Below are 20840 nucleotides of genomic sequence, written 5' to 3' on the forward strand. Positions count from 1 at the left end.
GGAGCCGCTGATTCGGGGGCTCTGGCTCACTCAGGCCGGGGTGGGGGAGGGAGGGGCACGGAGTGCGGGGCGGGCCTGCGCCGGCAGAGGCCGGCGTGACGTTGCACCAGCCTGAGGCGCGCCGTGCGTTCTCCCGGGTAAGTTGTCCCTGGATCCCGGGACCCTAGCAGTGGCGGGCTGCACAGGCTCCCGGAAGGGGGGTGTGGAGAGTGACCTGTGCTCGCACACGGGCTTCTTGGTGGCGGCAGCGGCAGCCTTAGCATCTCATGCCCGTCTCTGGGGTCCGCGCTTTTAGCCGTGGCTCGCGCCCGTCTCTCGAGCTCCTTTAAGCAGCGCTCTTAATCCCCTCTCCCGCACCAGGAAATAAAGAGGGAAGAAAAAGTCTCTTGCCTTTTCGGCAGGTCCAGACTTTTCCCCGGACTCCCTCCCGGCCAGCCGAGGCGCACTAACCCCTTCAGGCTGTGTTCACGCCACCAACCCCAGTCCTTTCCCTGCGCTCCGACCGAAGCCCGAGCCTCAGCTCGCAGCCCCGCCCGCCCCAGCGGGTGAGCAGACAAGCCTCTCGGGCTGGTGAGTGCCGGTCGGCCCTGATCCTCTGTGCGGGAATCTCCCCGTTTTTCCCTCCGCACCCCTGTGGCTGCGCTCTCCTCCGCGGCTCCGAAGCTTCTCCCCTCCGCCACCCGTAGTCTCCGCCCGCGAAGGGGCTTCCTAGTGTGTGGAAACTTTCCCTCCTTCACAGCTCTCTCCCACTGGTGCAGGTCCCGTCCCTATCCCTTTGTCTCTGTTTATTCTTTTTTCTTTTGTCTACCCAGGTACGTGGGGGGTTTCTTGCCTTTTGGGAGGTCTGAGGTCTTCTGCCAGCGTTCAGTAGGTGTTCTGTAGGAGTTGTTCCACGTGTAGATGTATTTCTGGTGTATCTGTGGGGAGGAAGGTGATCTCCGCGTCTTACTCTTCCGCCATCTTCCCGGAAGCCGGGCCTACTTTTCGTTGCGGTGCGTGGGCTTCTCATTGCGGTGGCTTCTCTTGTTGTGTAGCAGGGCTCTAGGCGCACGGGCTTCAGTAGTTGTGGCACGTGGGCTCAGCAGTTGTGACTCACGAACTCTAGAGCACAGGCTCAGTAGTTGTGGCACACGGGCTTATTTGGTCTGCGGCATGTGGGATTTTCCCGGACCAGGGCTCGAACCCATGTCCCCTGCATTGGCAGGAGGATTCTTAACCAGTGCGCCACCAGGGAAGCCCCTAAATTTATTTCATTTAGAGTGTAAATATATGCCACAGAGTACTGTGGTGTTTGAGAGGGGCTAGTATAGGATATTCTGAAAACCAGTCAGGTCTGTTTAGGATTTTCAGTTCTAATAAAATTGTGGGTTATTGTACTAGATATAGTATTTATTATATAAACTATATTTCTTTAAATACTGTATGACAGAAGTGTGTGTTTACGTACTCATAGAACTCATCAGAAACCACATATAGAGATGTGGCACTAAAATTATTTGAATTATCTAATAAAATCTTAGGGGGTGTTAAAGCAGCTTAGTGTTTGGCTGTGAAACCAAGAAGTCTTGTATAGAGGCAGGGACATGCTGCATATTCTCCCAAATCTTCTTTCTTCTCTAGGCCCTTGGTACCTGAGTAATACCACTTTGCAAAATTCAGAGAGGGTATTAGGTGTAGTGAGAACCTATAACCTAAATGGCTTCTTTTTTTTGAATTTTATTTTATTTATTTTTTATACAGCAGGTTCTTATTAGTTATCTATTTTATACATATTAGTGTATATATGGGTAAGATGAACTTTGTAAAAGAAAGGCATCTTTTTATAGCACAGCATAATGATATTAAAATGATACATAAAAGAAGAATTTTCTGCTAGTTTTCAGTGTATTAAAGATTCTGATTATTTTGGTTTTGGCACAATAGCCCTAAGAAAGGATGGCTGCTATTATTCTTGTATAGTAAGTTGCAAGATACAAATATACATATTTGTTATACATATACAAGATACAAATATACATATTTGGTTAGCATTGGCTTTGCTTATCTGTTTTGAATAAGTTGAATGGAGAGGCAGACTGGAGTGAAGAAACAGCCCAAACTGGAACTGAAATTCTTGCCTTGACCCTGTCATTAAGAAACTCTAGGGCTTCCCTGGTGGCGCAGTGGTTGAGAGTCCGCCTGCCGATGCAGGGGACATGGGTTCGTGTCCCGGTCCGGGAAGATCCCACATGCCGCAGAGCAGCTGGGCCCGTGAGCCATGGCCGCTGAGCCTGCGCGTCTGGAGCCTGTGCTCTGCAACGGGAGAGGCCGCAACAGTGAGAGGCCCGCGTACCGCAAAAAAAAAACAAAAAACAAAAAAAAAACCTCTAGCTTGACCAGCTGTAGTTTAGTAAGATTATACTTTCACTTATTTGGGAATGTACATTTCCACTGAGCCTTCCACTTGACAATATTTATAGTATGTTAGTTGCCCTATGTTATAAACTGTTCATCTTACACCTGTATAATATTAACATAATTTAAATGTCTTTTTCACAGAGAGACCTCTCTCCCCCAAGGCTGTCAAAGGATTTGAAACTACTCCACTTACCAAGAATTATTATACTGTGGTGAGTGTTCAGATGATGAACAAAAATTTTCTTGACTCTCTACATGGAGAACCACTGATGTGTTGAGGCGACACCAGTGGAAGACTGGAGAAAGTTGCATTGCAAGGGTCTCCACTAATGACAGTGGAGCTCTTTTATTTGTAGGCTTGTTACAGATGTCTAGAAGTTTTACAACCACTGTACTGAGAAATTCAAGGGTAGCACAAAGGTTCAGAGCAAGGTCTACTAAACTGCAGCAAAAGAGAAATCAGCTAATATGTAGACATTATGGGGAAATTTAGCAGTTAGATCTAGCCTTACCAGATAGTTAGGAGGTGAATTCCCAAGTTCCTCTAATGCAATACGTTTTAAGTGATTGCATACTGTGATTTTATTTTAGAATCAATCAACCAGTTACGATAGCCTCTGAAATATTATCAACCTTGTTCTTGAGGAGAGCCCAAAGGGAAGACTGCCCTTTGGCACAGAGGGAGGAATGAGATGGCTCTGGCTTGAGCACAGATATGTCAAAATATATTAGCTATAAATAGGGCATGTGCAATACTCAAAATAAGTTCCCATTTGAAAAAGAAATCGTATCCTTTTCCTTAATCTACTCTCTGCTTTCCTCCATGTCTCCTTTCCAGACTTGGCCCAGTCAGCAATGAAAAGGTCAAGTCATCATGACCTCTAAGTCTCCCTGTCTAGTATCGCTGTCATCTTCCCCATCACAGCTGAAATACAGTTTCAATTTTCACCCAATGCTCTATGTGCATTTGTACTATGTGCTCCTTTCATGTGTCCATGGATAAACAGTTTTTATTTTTAAATTTTATTTTATTTTTGGCCGCACCACACGGCTTGTGGGATCTTAGTTCCCCGACCAGGGATCGAACCCGTGCCCCCTGCAGTAGAAGTGTGGAGTCCTAATCACTGGACTGACAGGGAAGTCCCTAAACAGTTTTTAAATCTCTCTATACATTTGGTTTCAAAAAATGGAATTTCATTCTTCAGTGCATTTGCTCTGTAATGATGACATGAACAGTAGTTGGCATGAAGAATCAAGTAGGAGCTTCATAGGTAACCTGGACAATAATCATAGGGGATAATTTTGTCACTGTTCGTCCTCTTACATTTCCGAGGTTAAAACGTTACCCAACAGAGCTAGGCTCCCTTCTCCCTTCATCCCTGATCACTTTTTCTTTTTAAACTGGCAGTATTTTGATGCCTTTTTTTCCTACACCTATATAGCTATATATTATTACATAGTTGCAATCATACTATATACACAATTTGTGTCCTGAGTTGTCACTTAACATTATATCATTTTCAATTATTTATTTACCTTCTATTTCCTTTTTTTCTTCCAGTTTTATTGACATATAATTGACATGCAGCACTGTGTAAGTTTAAGGTGTACAGCATACTGATGTGACTTACCTACATCATGAAATGATGACCCCAATTAGTCATTGAATATCCATCATCTCATAGAGTTACAAAATTTAAAAAATAAAAAAAATGTTTTCCTTGTGATGAGAACTCCTCAGGATTTACTCTCAACAACTGTCATGAAGAGCATACAACAGAGTCAATTGTATTTATCATGTTGTATATTACATCCCTAGTACTTATTTATCTTAAAACTGCAAGTTTGTACCTTTTGACCACCTTCACATAATTCCCCCCTGCCTCTGGTTCTGACCACTTTTAGCTTCCAGGCGACCCCCAAGGATTTAATTTTTAACAGAAGGGCACAGTCAAATGGTAGGTGAAAGTGTTACCGTAGCTGCTTCTCCCTGCGGACCTGGAGCACACCATCGCTCTGCTTTCAGTCTCTCTCTGCCTCTGCTGAGTCTACCAATTTAAAATGCTGGGATTATCCAAGGCAGACTAACCTCTGTGATTCTTATGGGCATTATGTAAACCCCATATATACTATATACCAACTCTGGACGTACTGTAGTTTCTCTTTTATTTTTTAATTAATTTTATTTTTGGCTGTGTTGAGTCTTTTTGCTGCCTGCGGGCTTTCTGTAGTCATGGCGAGCGGGGGCTACTCTTTGTTGCGGTGCATGGGCTTCTCACTGTGGTGGCTTCTCTTGTTGTGGAGCACGGGCTCTAGGGTGTGCGGGCTTCAGTAGTTGCAGCATGCGGGCTCAGTAGTTGTGCCTTGTGGGCTCTAGAGTGCAGGCTCAGTAGTTGTGGCACATGGGCTTAGTTGCTCCGTGGCATGTGGGATCTTCCTGGACCAGGGCTCGAACCCATGTGCCCTGCATTGGCAGGCGGATTCTCAACCACTGTGCCACCAGGGAAGCCCCTGTACTGTAGTTTCTATCACCCATCTCCTGTTGGAGTTCATGTACATTATTTCTGGTTCCTCGCAATTATAAACAATTCTGCAGTGAACATCCTGTGTGTGTAACTTTGGCAAAGTATATCAAGATCTGTGAGGTGAAAAAAAAAAAGATCTGTGAGGTGGATTCCTAGAAGTTAAATTGTTGAGCCAAAATATATATATATGTATATAAATTTTGATAGATTTTGTCTCAAACCAAACTTAATAAAACAGAAGGTCTTGGAGAGCCCATGATGGCCTGGGAAGGAACTGTAGAGCTGTGGTGTAAATATTGCTGAATTATTGAGACCAGTTAGACATGTTGTTGTAACTAGATATGCATGTGAAGGGATTTGGGTTGATTGTTGGTGTTTTTTTCTAATTCACATTTTTGAGTATTTAGGCAAATTTTTAGCAGCAACTAATTCAAAATATGTTCTGAGTGTTCTGATTGCCCTCTCAATCTGTGTTGAATACCGTAGACAAACCAAAATAATTCTAGCTCACCCACAGTATTTGGAGACCTGGAAAATCAAGTTCACCCACATGTAAGACGTCCGCATCTGATCTTTTTTTCTTTGGTAAAAATGTAACAAATTTTATTTCCCATATGATCTTATATTAACTCTTATCCTCTCTAAGAGTCAGTAATTGTAGACATTTTCTGTTGCTAGTACTATAAGGGCAGTAGTGACTAATTTTTACTTCATTTTTTTTAAAACAGGAAGTATTTCTTTTCTGACTACATAACATTATGTAAACAATGATTTTAAAAAAGTCAGACAGTTCAGGAAAAGTATAAAGAAGAAAATAAATATCACCTGTAATCCCACCACTCAGAGATGATCACTATTAACATCTTGGTGAATCTCATGACAATCTTTCTTTGAGGTAGATGTCTATGTGTGTGTGTGCGTGTGCGCGTGTGTGCACACGTGTGCACATATATACATATATATCGCCTATGACGTGTGTGTGTGTGTGTGTGTGTGTGTGTGTGTGTGTGTGTGTGTGTGTATTTTAAACAGAAATTATGTATTCTTCATTATTTCTCCTTCATGGAGATTTTTCTATTCTCAGACCCTGACAATACTGTCGCTGACCAGACCTGTTCTTATGCTCTTGCATTCAGCGAGTCCTTGCTAGTCCAAATGCTTCCTTTATTTTGGTCATGTGTATTAGTCAGGGTTCTCCAGAGAGACAGAACCAACAGGATCCATATAAAGAGATTTACTGTAAGTAATTGGCTCCCGTGATTATGGAGGCTGAGAAGTCCCACGATCTGCCATGTGTAAGCTGAAGACCCAGGACAGATGGTGGTATAGTTCGGTACAAGTCCACAGGCCTGAGAACCAGGAGAGCTAATGGTGTAAATTCCAGTCCTTGGGTAGAGGACTGATGTCCCAGCTCAAGAAGTCAGGCAGAGTGAGCAAATTCTCCCTTCCTCCACCTTTTTGTTCTATATGGGCCCTCAACAGATTGGATGATGCCTACACATATTGGGGAGGGCAATCTGCTTTACTCAGGCTACTGATTCAAAGGCTCATCTCATCTGGAAACACCCTGATAGACGTGCCCAGAAATATTATTTAATCTGGGCACCTCGTGACCCAGACAAGTTGACACATAAAATTAACTGTCGTATCCTGTAAACTTGGGCAGGATAGAGACCTCTTGGAATTTGCAAGTCTGCAGACGTTCTCTCCCCTTTTTCAGGTTTCCAAGGGATTGTCTGCTGATTTCAGCCCCATTTAGGCCTCGATATGCTTCTGGTGGCACATCAGTTTTGAAATGTTTAGAAGTTCTCCGGTGTCATCACGAGTGGCATGGGGTACCCAACTCAGACCTGCATCTGCCATGAGGCTTTTTTTTTTTTAAAGCTCAAAAAACCTTGGATTAAAAGGAAGTCATCAACGAAATACAAAATATTTAGCACTGAATGATGATGTAAACAGTACATGTCAAAAAGTAGTTTCCTTCCTTCCTGCCTTCTTCAGAGGGGCATGTTTAATGCATCTAACTGAGGCTTGGCCTCTCCTGGCCCGTTGTTTTGAATGAGAGTTTAGCTCATCCTTTAGGGACATGGCAGCCTAGAGGCTTTTGCTGCTCCTGACCTTGCTTCCTTCATTGTCCTCAGAATTCACTGCCATTTGTTAAACTTCTCTTACTACTGAGGAAAAGCATATCATTTTCTCTGAATTATTTTTCTAATAATCTTCTCATTGGCTCTCTTTGCCTATTGTAAGTTGATGTTACATGCCAGGAGGGATTAAAAAATTAATAATAAGCACAACAATAGAAAATGGTAACTATGAGAGGTGATGGATGTGTTAATTAGCTTGATTGTAGTGATCATTTTACAATGTATACATATATCAAAATATCAAGTTGTATACCTTGAATATATACAATTTTTATTTGTCAATTAGACCTCAATAAAACTAAAAAAAAGAAAAGAAAAAAGAAAGAGGAATCTATGTAGCTTAGTTGTCAGGCTTAATTTGCATGCAGTGCTTAGGTCTTGGCACCCATGGTCTCACTGGGAAGACAGGACAGACATGATGGTATAAGCCACGTGGCAGACAGTGATGTCAAGTTATAAACTGTCCTAAAATGAGTTGCTCCAAATGTGGTTGGGGGATCTTTTGCATTTGAAAGCCCCCAGGGAGACTGTTAAAACTGCAGACATCTGGTCTCCACATCTGGCTTGTTACATCAGAATCTCTGGCAATAGGTCCCAGGAAACAGCATTTTTAACACCCCCTCAGCCCCCTTCTCTCCATCCCCCCCGAGGTGAGCTGATACTCACTAAACTAAAATTTGAGAACCAATAAAGGGAAAGGTTGAATGGGAGAGAGGATTGATGCCATGTCAGGACTTAGATAAGCAGAGAAGAGCTGGAAGGGAAATCAGGCAGGGGGAACCCTGTGAGCACATTCATCCAGGCAAGAATGTGCGTGCCTGCAGTCCGTCCCTGCAGGTCACAGAATGGACTGCGTTCTCTTCTATCCCCATCAAAATGCCTCTCGGAGGGTGAAATTCTTATTTATTGCAACTGGTGCAGCCCAATGTAAGAATGCAGTCCCTCGTGCTGCCACAAATAGGCCAGACTCACAATAATCCTAATATAGGCACACCTCAAAGGTATTGCCAGTTCAGTTCCAGACCATCACAATAAAGCGAGTTACATGAGTTGTTTGTTTTCCCAGTGCATATAAAAGTTATGTTTACACTTTACTGTAGTCTGTTAAGTGTGCAATGGCATTGTCTTAAAAAACAATGGACACACCTTATTTAAAAAAATTTTATTGCTAAAAAATGCTCGCCAACATCTGAACCTTCAGCGAGTTGTAATCTTTTTGCAGTAGTCACATCAAAGATCACTGGTCACATAACAAATATAATAATAATGAAAAGGTTTGGGGTATTGCGAGAATTACCAAAAGTGACACAGAGACATGAAGTGAGCAAATGCTGTTGGAAAACGGCGCCAATAGACTTGCTTGATGCAGGGTTGCCACAAACCTTCCATTTGTGGAAAACCCACAATATCCTTGAAGCGCAATAAAGCAAAACGCAATAAAACGAGGTCTGCCTGCACTGAGCTCTGGGGATGAGCATCTAGCTGCAGAGTGAGAGGTGACATCTCCCTACATCCAAATAGGAAAATATAATCAGTAAGGGCCAGTATTATTTATTTTTTCTAACTTTCTTCTCCTTTATTGTAACGTGTGGCAGATGTCTTACCAGAACCTCCGTGCGGTCGGAAAGGTGGGAAGAAATCTGAAACCCGTTCAATCACATCAGAATCCCAGGAAGCCTCCTGTAGTTCTTGCTTCTGCCACCCATCTTCTGTTTACCCCCGTTTTCTCTCTCACTCATCTATTTACCCACTTGCTCCCACCCTGAATTTTCTCTGCGTTTCTAGTGCTTATCTACCCTTCTAAAAGAAACTTTATTTTTTAGAGCAGTTCTAGGTTCACAGCAAAATTGATCCAAAGGTTGGAGATGTCCTGTATACCACCTACCCACACACATGCACAGGCTCCCCCAGGATCAGCATCTCCCACCATTTGTGACAATTGATGAACCTACATTGACCCTTCATTAGCACCAAAGTCCAGAGTTTACATTACCATTCACTCTTGGTGTTGGACATTCTATGGGTTTGGATAAATGTATAATGACACGTATCCACCATTACAGTGTTGTTCAGAGTAATTTCACTGCCCTAAAAAACCTCTGTGCACCCTCCCTTTTTTAAAACCACGAGCCTAAACTACCTTACACATCTATCCAGTTATTCCTTCTCTATATCCCCTATTCTTTTTTACCTACCCATTTCCTGCCTAACTCATCCATATCTTCCATCTGAGGTCAGGGAGGTGACAAGAGTTTTCAGAGTCCATCTCTGTTTTGCAGAATCTGTCCATAACAGGGCAAGAGTGCTGCTTGTTTTGTGAAAACCAAGGACCTGGAGGGGTGAAATTGATCACTGCACTTGAATGTAAACCGGCGAGCTCTTCTGCCATATACGTCAAATATGACATAAATACCGTAGTGTATTACCTTTACCCATCTCCTAGGAGTTTACCAGCATGAGCCCATTTTTGCAGGCATCATACTTATCTCAGAATTCCTATAATATGATGGTTTTGCTTAGATTAAGGTTTCCTGGGGCCATTATAATCTTCCTTTATCATGGGGTGTATCTCTGTTTCCAGCTTTTGTTTATGCATTTTAGCCTCTTAAAATAATTTCTTCAGACTTATATGACTTGTTCCCTTATGGAAAACAGAGTTATAAAAATGAACTCACTCTAAAGCCTTTCCAGGAAATGGAGGAAATATATTTTACTGGAAAATCAATAGCCCAGGACGGAGGTACAAAAGGCCTCCACCTCTTTTTTCTATGGCTTCTCACCATCTGTTTTATTCTGAATTTAGTCAGAGGTTAATTGAGCAAAAGGATACTCTGTTGTCCTTGTGAAGATGGAGTCAGAGAGGCAAAGGCAATGTCTGGACACAGTCCATTTTAGTATTTGAGTGGATTTCATCTCGATCAGATTGTACTGCTCTGAAGTTGGTTGGCCTGCCAAACTGTTTGCGTTCTGACTCACCACTGAGGCCTTCTGTTTGGGAACACATAGCCTTCTCTGTCTGCTTCCCTTTTTATCCTTTTACAGTAGATGCCCTGTGGCCTGAAAAATAAAGAACCAGTCTCCGCAGTTCATCAGTTGGTCTTCTGAGATTGAGGAAAGCAATAAAAAGCCAAGTGAATTTGGGAGAGAATCCCAGGCATCCACCCTGATGAGCATTTCTACTAATCAAACCACAGCAAGGGCAATGCTATTTAGTACATCATCATTCAAACAAATTTTGCATTATTTAATGAAGGACTCATTAATCACCTGTGTCAATTTAGCTTGTAAAGTCAGCATTTAGCCACCCTCAAGACTTGCAACAATATGAGTTTAGTGTATGTTTCCATTCAGCTCTCCAGAACTTACTCAAAGGCAGCAGGGAGTGTCTGCCTTCCTACCTCCGTTTGTCCCATATGAGTGGTTCCAGCACAGATGGAACCCTTAGAAAGTGTGCTGCTTCGCCTAGCAATTAAATCCACTGGAGCAGGACAGTTGGCACCTTTCTTGCAACATCTTAGTGCTTTCTCTTAAAGGAACTACCTGTGATAGCATTTTAAAGGAAGTTAAAATAATAAAACTGTTTCAATGGGGGGAGGAATGTTGAATTATAGCAACCATGGAATTAAAGCAGTGATGTTTAATTGTCTTAAAAATCACATTTTGTGATATAAATAATGTCCGTGAATTTTCTAATTTAAAAATTCCCTCAGGCAATGACTGTTTTGTTTTGTTTTTCTTTTTTTTCAATGGACATTATACTTTGGGTAGTGTGACAGTTACAGACAACAGTGCTTGAAAGCAAGGTTGAGGATGTGAGATGGCTCATTACCAGACATGGTCTCTTTAGAAAAATGTGAACAAAGGAGATGATGAGATGACTTCATTCTCTCCTGAATATAAGTGGGAAGCCAGGCCACCATCCTCTTTTTCCTCCAATACAAATACTGTAGACAAATGTTGCTAAAACGGTAGTCTGCCTATGAGTTTTACCTCTTAATAAAATGTGGTACTGTTGAATTCTAGTGCAGCTCTCTCCATTTTTAAGAATAAAAAAATGAATCCTAGTGCTGAGCATGAGTATAAATGATTATTTAACACATTGCAATGAACAGCAGCCCAGCTGGGCAGAGACCGCTAACAATGGACACATTTGAGTTTGGAAGGACACTACTGGATGAGGACTTGGAGTCAGAGAAAAAACAGAAAAGTTTCTATTAACAGATGAGAAATTTGTGCTTTGACTTTAAAATAACAACTATAATGACACATAATTCACACAGCACAAAAATCGCCACTTTAAAGTGTACAATTCACTGATTTTTAGTAAATTAACAGAGTTGTGTGATGATCACCACCATCTTACTTTCCAGCATTTTCATCACCTCAGTAAGAAACCCTGTACCCGTTTGTAGTCACTCCCTCCAGCCCTTGACAACCACTAATCGACTTTCCATCTCTATGGGTCTTCCCTATCCTGGATGTTTCATATAAATTGAATCATACAATATCTGTTCTTTTGTGTTTGACTTCTTTTTTAGCATAGTATTGTCAAGGTTCATCCATGTTGTAGAATGTATCAGTACTTCATTTTTTTTTCTTAAAGAAGGAAAGTATTTTTTTAATTAATTAATTTATTTGCCTGTGTCGGGTTTTAGTTGCGGCATACGGGATCTTCGTTGTGGTATGCAGGCTCGTAGTTGCAGTGCGCGGGCTCTTTAGTTGTGGTGTGCAGGCTCTAGAGTGCACAGTCTTAGCTGCCCCGCAGCATGTGGGATCTTAGTTTCCCGACCAGGGATCGAGCCTGTGTCCCCTGCATTGGAAGGCGGATTCTTAACCACTGGACCACCAGGGAAGTCCCTTCATTGCTTTTAATGACGGATTAAATCTTCCATATTATGGATATATACCAGGTTTTGTTTATGGACCTTTGGATTATTTCCACTTTTTGGTTATTATTTATAATGCTGCTGTGAAAATTGATGTGCAAATTTTTGCACAGACATATGTTTTCATTTCTCTAGGAGTGGAATTACTGGGTCATATAATAACTCTATGTCTAACTTTTTGAGGAACTGCCAAACTTTTCCACAGCAGTTACAATTTTTGACTTTCCCACCAGCAATGTATGAGGGTCCCAATTTCTCCACACCCTCACCAACACTTGTTCTTTCTATTTTTTTCTTTTTATTATAGCCACCCTAATGAGTGTGAAGTAGTATTGTGGTTTTGATTAGCATTTCCCTAATGGTTAACTATGTTGAGTATCTTTTTATGTGCTTATTGGCCATTTGTATATCTTCTTTGGAGAAATGTCTATTTAAATCCTTGGCCAACTTTTAACTGATTATTGTTGAGTTGTAAGAGTCCTTTATATATTCTGAATAGTAGAACCTTTTCAAATAAATGATTTGTAGATATTTTCCCCATTCTGTGGGTTGTCTTTTTACTTTCTTGATAATGTCCTGTGATACATAAAAGTTTTCAATTTTCATGAATTTCAGTTTATCTATTTTTTCTCTTGTTGCTTGTGCTTTTGGTGTCATCCAAGAATCCATTGCTGAATTCAAGATCAGGAAGATTTCCTCCTCTGTTTTCTTCTAAGAGTTTTGTAGTTTTAACTCTTGAATCCATTTTGAGTTAATTTTTGTATATGGTGTGAAGTAGGAGTAATTCTGTCTTTGTATGTAGTTATTCAGTGGTCCCAGCACCACTTTTTTTTTCTTTAAAGAGGGATTGCACAATCAAAGGGTACATGTGTTTTTTGTTTTTGTTTTTTGGTTGTTTTTATTTATTTAATTTATTTTTGGCTACGTTGGGTCTTTGTTACTGTGCACGGGCCTTCTTTAGTTGCGGAGAGTGCAGGCTACTCTTCTTTGCGGTGCCTGGGCTTCTCGTTGTGGTGGCTTCTCTTGTTGCGGAGCACGGGCTCTAGGCGCGTGGGCTTCAGTAGTTGTGGCACACGGGCTCAGTAGTTGTGGCTCACAAGCTCTAGAGCACAGGCTCAGTAGTTGTGGCGCATGGGCTTAGTTGCTCTGCAGCATGTGAGATCTTCCTGGACCAGGGATTGAACCCGTGTCCCCTGCATTGGCAGGTGGATTCCCAACCACTGCACCACCAGGGAAGTCCCAGCACCACTTTTTATATACCTTTTTTTAAACTTTTTATTTTGTATTGGAGTATAGTTGATTAACAATGTTGTGTTAGTTTCAAGTGTACAGCAAAGTGATTCAATTATACATATACATGTATCTATTCTTTATCAAATTCTTTTCCCATTTAGCCAGAACCATTTTTTGAAAAGACTACTCTTTCCTTATTGGAAGTTCACAGCACTCTTGTCAAAAATAAGTTCACCATGAGTTCATTTCTGGACTCTCAATTGTATTCCATTGGTCTATATATCTATTTTATACCAGTACTAAACTGTCTTGTTACTGAAGCTTTTTAGTAAGTTTTGAAATTGAGAAGTATACACTCTAACTTTGTACACTCTTCTTTGCCAGGATTTTAAGTGTTTGTGAAGGATTGATGTGAATTCTTTAAATTTTGGTAAAATTAATCAATAAAGCAATCTCATCCTGGGCTTTAACTTATGGGAAGTTGTTTTGAATATTAATTCAATCTCTTTACTTGTTATAGAGATATTCAGATTTTCTACCTCTTTGTGAGTCAGTTTTGGTAGCTTGTGTAGTTTTAGAATTTTTTTTTTTACTTTTTTAGTGATTGCCCTAGAGTTTGCAATATACATTTAGAACTAGTCCAAGTCCACTTTCAAATAACACTGTATTGCTTCACAGGTACAAGTGCAAGTACTTTACAATAACAAAGTGTTCCTAATCCCTCCTTCCTATCCCTTGTATCATTGCTGTCATTCATTTCACTTATACATAAGCACACATAAGCATTTTATATATATATATATATATAATCTAATACATTGTTTCTATTATTATTTTGAACAAACTGTTATCTGTTTGATCAATTAAGAAGAAAAATAAAAGTTTTTTATTGAGGTATAGTTGATTTACAGAAAAATAAGTTTTTATTTGATCTTCACTTATTCCTTCTTTCATGCTTTCTTTCTTTATGTAGATCTGTTTCTAACCTATAACATCTTCTTTCTCTCTGATCTTTATTTTTTATTTTATTTTTTTAACATCTTTATTGGAGTGTAATTGCTTTACATTGTTCTGTTAGTTTCTGCTGTATAACAAAGTGAATCACCTATACGTATACTTATATCCCCATATCCCCTCCCTCTTGCATCTGCCTCCCACCCTCCCTATCCCACCCGAACTTAATTTTTTTTATTTTTAAAAATTTTAAATATTTATTTATTTGGCTGCGCTGCGTCTTAGTTGCAGCAGGCGGGATCTTCGTTGTGGCATGCGAACTCTTAGTTGCAGCATGTGGGATCTAGTTCCCTGACCAGGGATTGAACCTGGGCCCCCTGCATTGGGAGCACAGAGTCTTAGCCACTGGACCACCAGGGAAGTCCCTCTCTGAACTTTAAAAAAAAAAACCCACTTTTTGCAAAGCAGGTCTGCTGGCCAGAAAATTCCCTCAATTTTTGTTTGTCCTAGAAAGTCTATTTTTGCTTGACTTTTGAAGGAAAATTTCACAAGGTACAGAATTCCAGGTTGGTGGGGTTTTTTTTCCCCAACACTTTAAATATTTTACACCACTCTACTCTTGCTTGTATGCTTTCTGACAAGTCACGTATAGTTCTTATCTTAACTTCTCTATAGGTAAAGTATTTTTATCCTCTGGCTTTTTTTCAAGATTTTTTTTCTTTATCTTTGATTTCTCTGGAGTTTGAATATGGTGTGCTTAGGGGACATTTTGCAGGGGGGGCATTTATCCTGCTGGGTTTTCTCTGAGCTTCCTGGATCTGTGGCTTGGTGTCTGACATTGATTTGGGGAAATTCTTAGTCATTGTCGTTTCAAATATTTCTTCTGTACCTTTCTCTCTTTATTCTCCTTCTGGTATTCTCATCATACATAGGTTACACCTTTAGATGTTGTCCCACAGTTCTTAGATATTTTGTTCCATTTTTCAGGGTTTTTTTCTGTTTGCTTTTCAGTTTTGAAAGTTTCTATTGGCACATCCTCAAGCCCAGAGCTTCTATCTTCAGTGGTCCAGTTTACTAACAAGCCCATCAAAGGCATTCTTCATTTCTATTAGAGTGTTTTTGATCTCTAGCATTTCATTTTTATTCCTTCTCAGTATTTATTCCTGCTTACAATACCCATCTGTTCTTGCATGTTGTCTGCTTTTTCCATTCGAGCCCATAGCATATTAATCATTGTTATATTAAAATCCTGGTCTGATAATTCCAATATTCCTACCATATCTGATTGTGGTTCTAATGTTTGCTCTGTCTCTTCAAACTGTGTTTTTTTACCTTTTCATATGCCTTGTAATTTTTTGTTGGAAGCCAGATGTGATGTACTAGGTAAGAGGAACTGCAGTAAATAGGCCTTTAGTAATATGGTGGTAAGGTATGGGGTCAGGGGAAGTGTTCTCAAGTCCTATGATTAGGTCTCAGGCTTTTGGTGAGCTTATGTCCCTAGATTGTGAACTGCAGCAGTGTTTCTCAGTCTTTTTTCCCCTCCCTTAGATAGGACAGGAAGGCTGGAGGGAGCTGGAGTAGGGTATTTCTCTTCCCCTGGGTATATTAGGCTCTGATAAAACCCCAATAGGTTAGGGTTTGGTAAAATACTTTCTTGAGGGCAGACCTTGTTATTGAAGAACAGAATGCTCTGGTAAATTTCAAAATGGCTACTTTTCCCTTCCCTCTCCTGAAGCACAAGGGAGATTTTCCTCCTATCTTCATTGTGATGACCTGGTACAGCTTCTGGAGGTAAACGTCACAGAAGTGTGGGTGTGCTCCTCTGTGACTGGACCCCCTAGAGTTTTTTTTTTTTTTTTTTGGTGGTATGCGGGCCTCTCACTGCTGTGGCCTCTCCCGTTGCGGAGCACACGCTCAGCGGCCATGGCTCACGGACCCAGCCGCTCCGCGGCATGTGGGATCTTCCCGGACCGGGGCACGAACCCGCGTCCCCTGCGTCAGCAGGCGGATTCTCAACCACTGCGCCACCAGGGAAGCCCCCCCCTAGAGTTTTTAACTCTCAGGTGTTTCTGCACTGAGCCCCCAGCAATTCATCAATTACAGTTCAGGTTTTCCTACCCTGATACCACTTCCCACGGAGGCTTCTGCTCATGGTCTTCTGGTCCAGCAAGTTATGATTCTCTATCTGCCTGTCTGTCTCTCCAATTTTAAGTGTACCATTTTTGCCTGTGACCTCAATTCCCTGACAGATGTAAGCAAAGTTTTTTTCTAGTTGTTCAACTGTTTACTTGCTTTTAGGATGGAGTGATGACTTCCAAATGCCTTAAATGCTGGACTGGAAACCGGAAGTCCTCTTTCTTCTTTTTGATGTAGGCATTTACAGCTATTTACAGTCTCTAAGAACTGCTTGAACTTCATCCCATAAGTTTTGATGTTGTGTTTTCTTTTTTATTCATCTCAAGATAGTTTCTAATTTCCTTTGTTGTGCTTCGACTTTCTATAGGGGTAACATTTCTGTTCCATTCCTGGATTAATTTCACAGAGCACTGGTACCTCCAGGCCCTTAAATTTACACTTACACCTTTAGAGAGTAGGCACTCCTCCCTGAGGAATAGAGAAACTGAAAGTAGACATGAGTGGCTGGGAGGAGGGGCTACAACTTAAGCCCTAGCTTTTAAAGCCACCCTGTGGCCTATGTCCTTGTCAACTAGGAGTGACATTGCCCTTCAGGTGACATCTGGCAATGTCTGGACACATTTTTGGTTGTCATAATGGGGTAGGGGGTGGCATGCAACTGACATCTGGTGGGTAGATGTTGTTAAAGGGATGTTGTTAAACATTCTACAGTGCACAGGGCATCTGCTCACAACAAAGAGCTATCTGCTCTGAAATATCAATAGTGCTGCCATTGAGAAACCTTTTTTAACCCCTTAAATTGGAGGGACTGTTTCCCAGCTCACCCAGCACCTACCTGTACAGTGTCTCACACTTACCTCTTCACAATGGTCCCTGAGGTAGGTGAGATGTCATAATCTGAGATGAGCCTTAAAACTGAAGCAACCTGTCCGTTGGTAGCAGAGCCTGGATGACCACCTTCCAGTCCAGTTGTTTCCTAAAAAACCCACAGCTACCTGGACCTCCAGTTGCTTTGTCCACTCCACCTGTCAATAGCAGATCATCATGCACTGTCTTGTGAGTATATGTCTGGCATATTGGTAGGCTAAGGGGCTTCTCCTGGCTAAGAATGCTTCACATTGTCTTGTGAGCCCGTGTTTAATGGCTCCCTCTGAAGACAGAGTAGAAACTCCCTAAGGACAGGCATGGCCTTTGGCACTAAGGAGGCACTCAGTAAATCTGTGTTGAATGGATTAGGAGATATGAGAGAAAATACACCAAAATATTAACTTGGTGATCTCTAGGAGCCTAGAATGAAGGTTATAGCTGCCTCCAGAAGAGGCTGGGAAATGAGGTGTGACCCCAGGGTTGGTGGGGGCAGAGAAGTTATGGACCTGTACATTGGTTGTTTTGCCGATAGGATTTTCATTTGGCTACATTAATAATACTGGTAAGCATCATTTTCCTTGTTAAATTCCTCACATTTCAGCTTCTTTTTCTCTTTGAAATGTTCATACTAGCACTTTTTACCTTTATTAAAAAGCCAGCTTTAACTGCTTAAAAATTCAGTGTCCTCAGACTTTGTCACCTAAAGATTTTCTCAAGAACATAATATAAAAACATCTTTTTTGATGTTTGACATCAGTTATCATGAAATTATCCTGACACTGAATCTCTGTGTCTTGAGGTAGCTGGTCTCAATTTCCTCATCCATAAAATGGGAATGATGATCCTTTGTTAGCTGAGACCTTTGCTGAGGATAAAATGATTTAAAGCACATGAAAGCATTCTGAGTAGTACTGTGTAAATGGCAAGGCCCCTCCAATTATGGGTAATTCTGAAAAAATGTGTTCGTATGAGTTATGCAGTATAACCAGTTGTCATGCAATTATTAGAGTAGTTTACTAGATTAGTAGTTTACTCTAGTAAACTAGAGTAGTTTACAGATTTTGTGCTCCTTACTTACAGTGTAGCTGAATAAATAGGACTTTTTTTTCCTGATAATTTGGTTAAAAGATCTAAAACTCCATTTTACCTTGGACTTTTCAGACAGTTACAATACCTTGACCTTTGTTTCTCCATAGGTGTTACAGAATATCTTGGACACTGAAAAAGAGTATGCTAAAGAACTTCAGTCTCTTCTTGTTACTTACTTAAGACCCCTGCAGTCCAATAACAAGTAAGATTTATATTTTAAACCTCTCGCTAAGCAAAGCAAGATAATGTCAGTAGATGGAGTCATTACTCTTATGTCACTGAATAATTGATTTTGCCCTTTAGAAGAATTTCCACAGATCACAGGTTGCCAAGAACATGGTCAGGACAACAGAAATTATGCAAGATGTAGCTTTTGGAGAGCTTGGCTTTCTTTCTCTTCTGGCTGTGGAGGGAATGAGCCGATCTGCCTTTCTGTCTGTCACCATTTTTATCTTGTACGTTTTAGAAGTGATACATCTAGTTTTACCTTCCAGAAAAAGGACTTGCTGGTGTTTTTATGCAGAAAGCACAGACAGTGGAAATTCTTGCGCTCGCTCTGACCTTGGCTTGCCACGGCAGAAACTCTTTCCCATGCTCCCAGAATGGAAAAAGCGTGGCATTTTGTGAATCTTCCTAAGAGCAATTCAAGCCAGTATTTCACCCAGGCAAAAGTGAATGAGAAAGAGGTGTTAAAAATATTCAAACCTTATCCTGGTCTTAGAAATCTGAAGGCCTGAATTGAAAACTTACTTTTCACAAGAGAAAAATATTGACCGTTCATTTTTTAGTGCTTGTAGGCCTGGCATATGTAACAAATAATAGCTAACTGCATTTATGTGTGTTTTTTATTTTAATGGATTAAACTTTACTGGAGATTATGATCTATAAGTCAAATGGTAAATTTAGCAGTCGATACATAGAATGGAGGACAGAAACCTCTTCTTGTACCTCAGTTTAAGAGTTTATTTTTGCCAAACAATTGCCTAAACTGTTGGCTTCAGGCTTAAATAAGTTTAATGTATTTCACTATTTTCTCCCTTTTCCTAAATAATGCTTGCTTAGGCATAATGTCCTGTTAAATTTCCTACTCAGTTATTTTCATGGCACTATGGGAATCTTACTTCAGTATGAAAGGATTTTGTATTCCTGTGTTTTGTCAGAGTTTAAATGATCAACAACAAAGTGGCTTTTGTTATTATTATGTGAAACATGAAGTGCTCTGTGAATCATAGCCCTTAGAGCTGAATGGAACCTCAGTGAATCATTGGGTCTAGTGCCCTGGAAGAAATGACTATCCTCATTGAATAAATAAAAAAAAAACAAAGTCCAGAGAGGCTCACTGTCCTGCCCATCACACAGTCAGTCAGTGGCCAGACAACCCACTGCATCTCCTACCACCGAGTAAAATGTGGTTCCGTGTTCTAGAGGTGACAGGCAGAGGAGGAGAGGGGAACTGAAGTGGTAACCCTGGCAGCAAAGATGGTAAGATTTCAAATGGAGGAGTGACTGATTAGCAATCAAGAAATAGTCAAAGGAAAAGAAAAGAGCCACGGCAGAGGAGACGAGAGACCCGAGTCAGAACCGCACTGTTCCCAAGGAAATTCAAAATGCAGTTCTAGTCACTTCCCATTGGTTCTGCCTTGTAGACCCCAAAGTGATTTGAGCAAAGGGGACTGTTTATTGTTTGATCCTGGAAGGTCCAGATAAGCTCCCAGTCAGGTTCTTGCTGCTATGGGGGAACAGCAGCCAGGGAAGCTGGCTAAAGGGTTTCACTTTTGATACCCATGAGAGGGGTTTTCCAGCTTGTGGTTCAGGAGGGCATCAGAGCAGAGGAACTGGGTGCTTTTTATACTCTAGGGGTTACTGGTAACGTCTTTTTGGGTCTTCCTTTTCTTTGTCAGCAAAAATTACTCTCCTGGAAACCCTCCCCTTGTATTATTAAGGAGAAAGAACATGTGGCAGACACTGGCCTTTTAAGTAAATCTTCAGAAAAGTTTTCTCTCAACAAGTGGTTAGGGGCTTCCCTGGTGGCGCAGTGGTTGAGAGTCCGCCTGCCGATGCAGGGGACACGGGTTCGTGCCCCGGTCCGGGAAGATCCCACATGCCGCGGAGCGGCTGGGCCCGTGAGCCATGGCCGCTGAGCCTGCGCGTCCGGAGCCTGCGCTCCGCAGCGGGAGAGGTCGCAAGAGTGAGAGGTCCGCGTACCGCAAAAAAAAAAAAAGTGGTTAGGAGCATGGACTCTGGAGCTAGAATGTTTGGGTTCAAATTCTGGCTTCACCATTCACTGGATTTGGGACTTTGGCTGATTTGCTTTAACCTCTCTGTGCCTGGATTTCCCTATGTGTAAAACAGAGACAGCAATAGTACCTACCTCATAAAGTTGTTGTAAGGTTAAGACGAGTTGTTATTTGTAAAATGCTTACCTCAGTGTTAAGCGCTGTATTAGTGCTGGCTCTTGTTTTTATCACCTATTATTTGGTAGGGGAAGAAAGGATGAGAAAATTCTTAGTACAGAGGCACTGGAGTAAAATGGTTCAGTTTGTGTTTGACTCCATTCCATTCCAAAGGCAAACAAACACATCAGTACTATTTTCTTCCCTCCTATT

The 20840-nt window shown here is 41.3% G+C and overlaps 1 protein-coding gene across 8 annotated transcripts in view; it reads left to right on the forward strand.

The window, feature by feature from the left end:
• The window catches only part of ARHGEF6 (Rac/Cdc42 guanine nucleotide exchange factor 6), a 119490-nt gene that overhangs the window by 54082 nt on the left and 44568 nt on the right, over window positions 1-20840 (forward strand). For all 8 annotated transcript variants that reach the window (XM_027092496.1, XM_027092498.1, XM_027092494.1 and 5 more), the window contains 2 exons: window positions 2539-2609; window positions 18342-18436. In XM_027092496.1, the coding sequence (XP_026948297.1) occupies window positions 2539-2609; window positions 18342-18436 (166 nt within the window). The remainder of the gene's footprint in view (window positions 1-2538; window positions 2610-18341; window positions 18437-20840) is intronic.

Source organism: Aethalodelphis obliquidens, unplaced genomic scaffold, assembly GCF_003676395.1.
Source record: "Aethalodelphis obliquidens isolate GAN/ISIS:26980383/991018 unplaced genomic scaffold, ASM367639v1 scaffold78, whole genome shotgun sequence".
NCBI classification, from domain to species: Eukaryota; Metazoa; Chordata; class Mammalia; order Artiodactyla; family Delphinidae; genus Aethalodelphis; species Aethalodelphis obliquidens.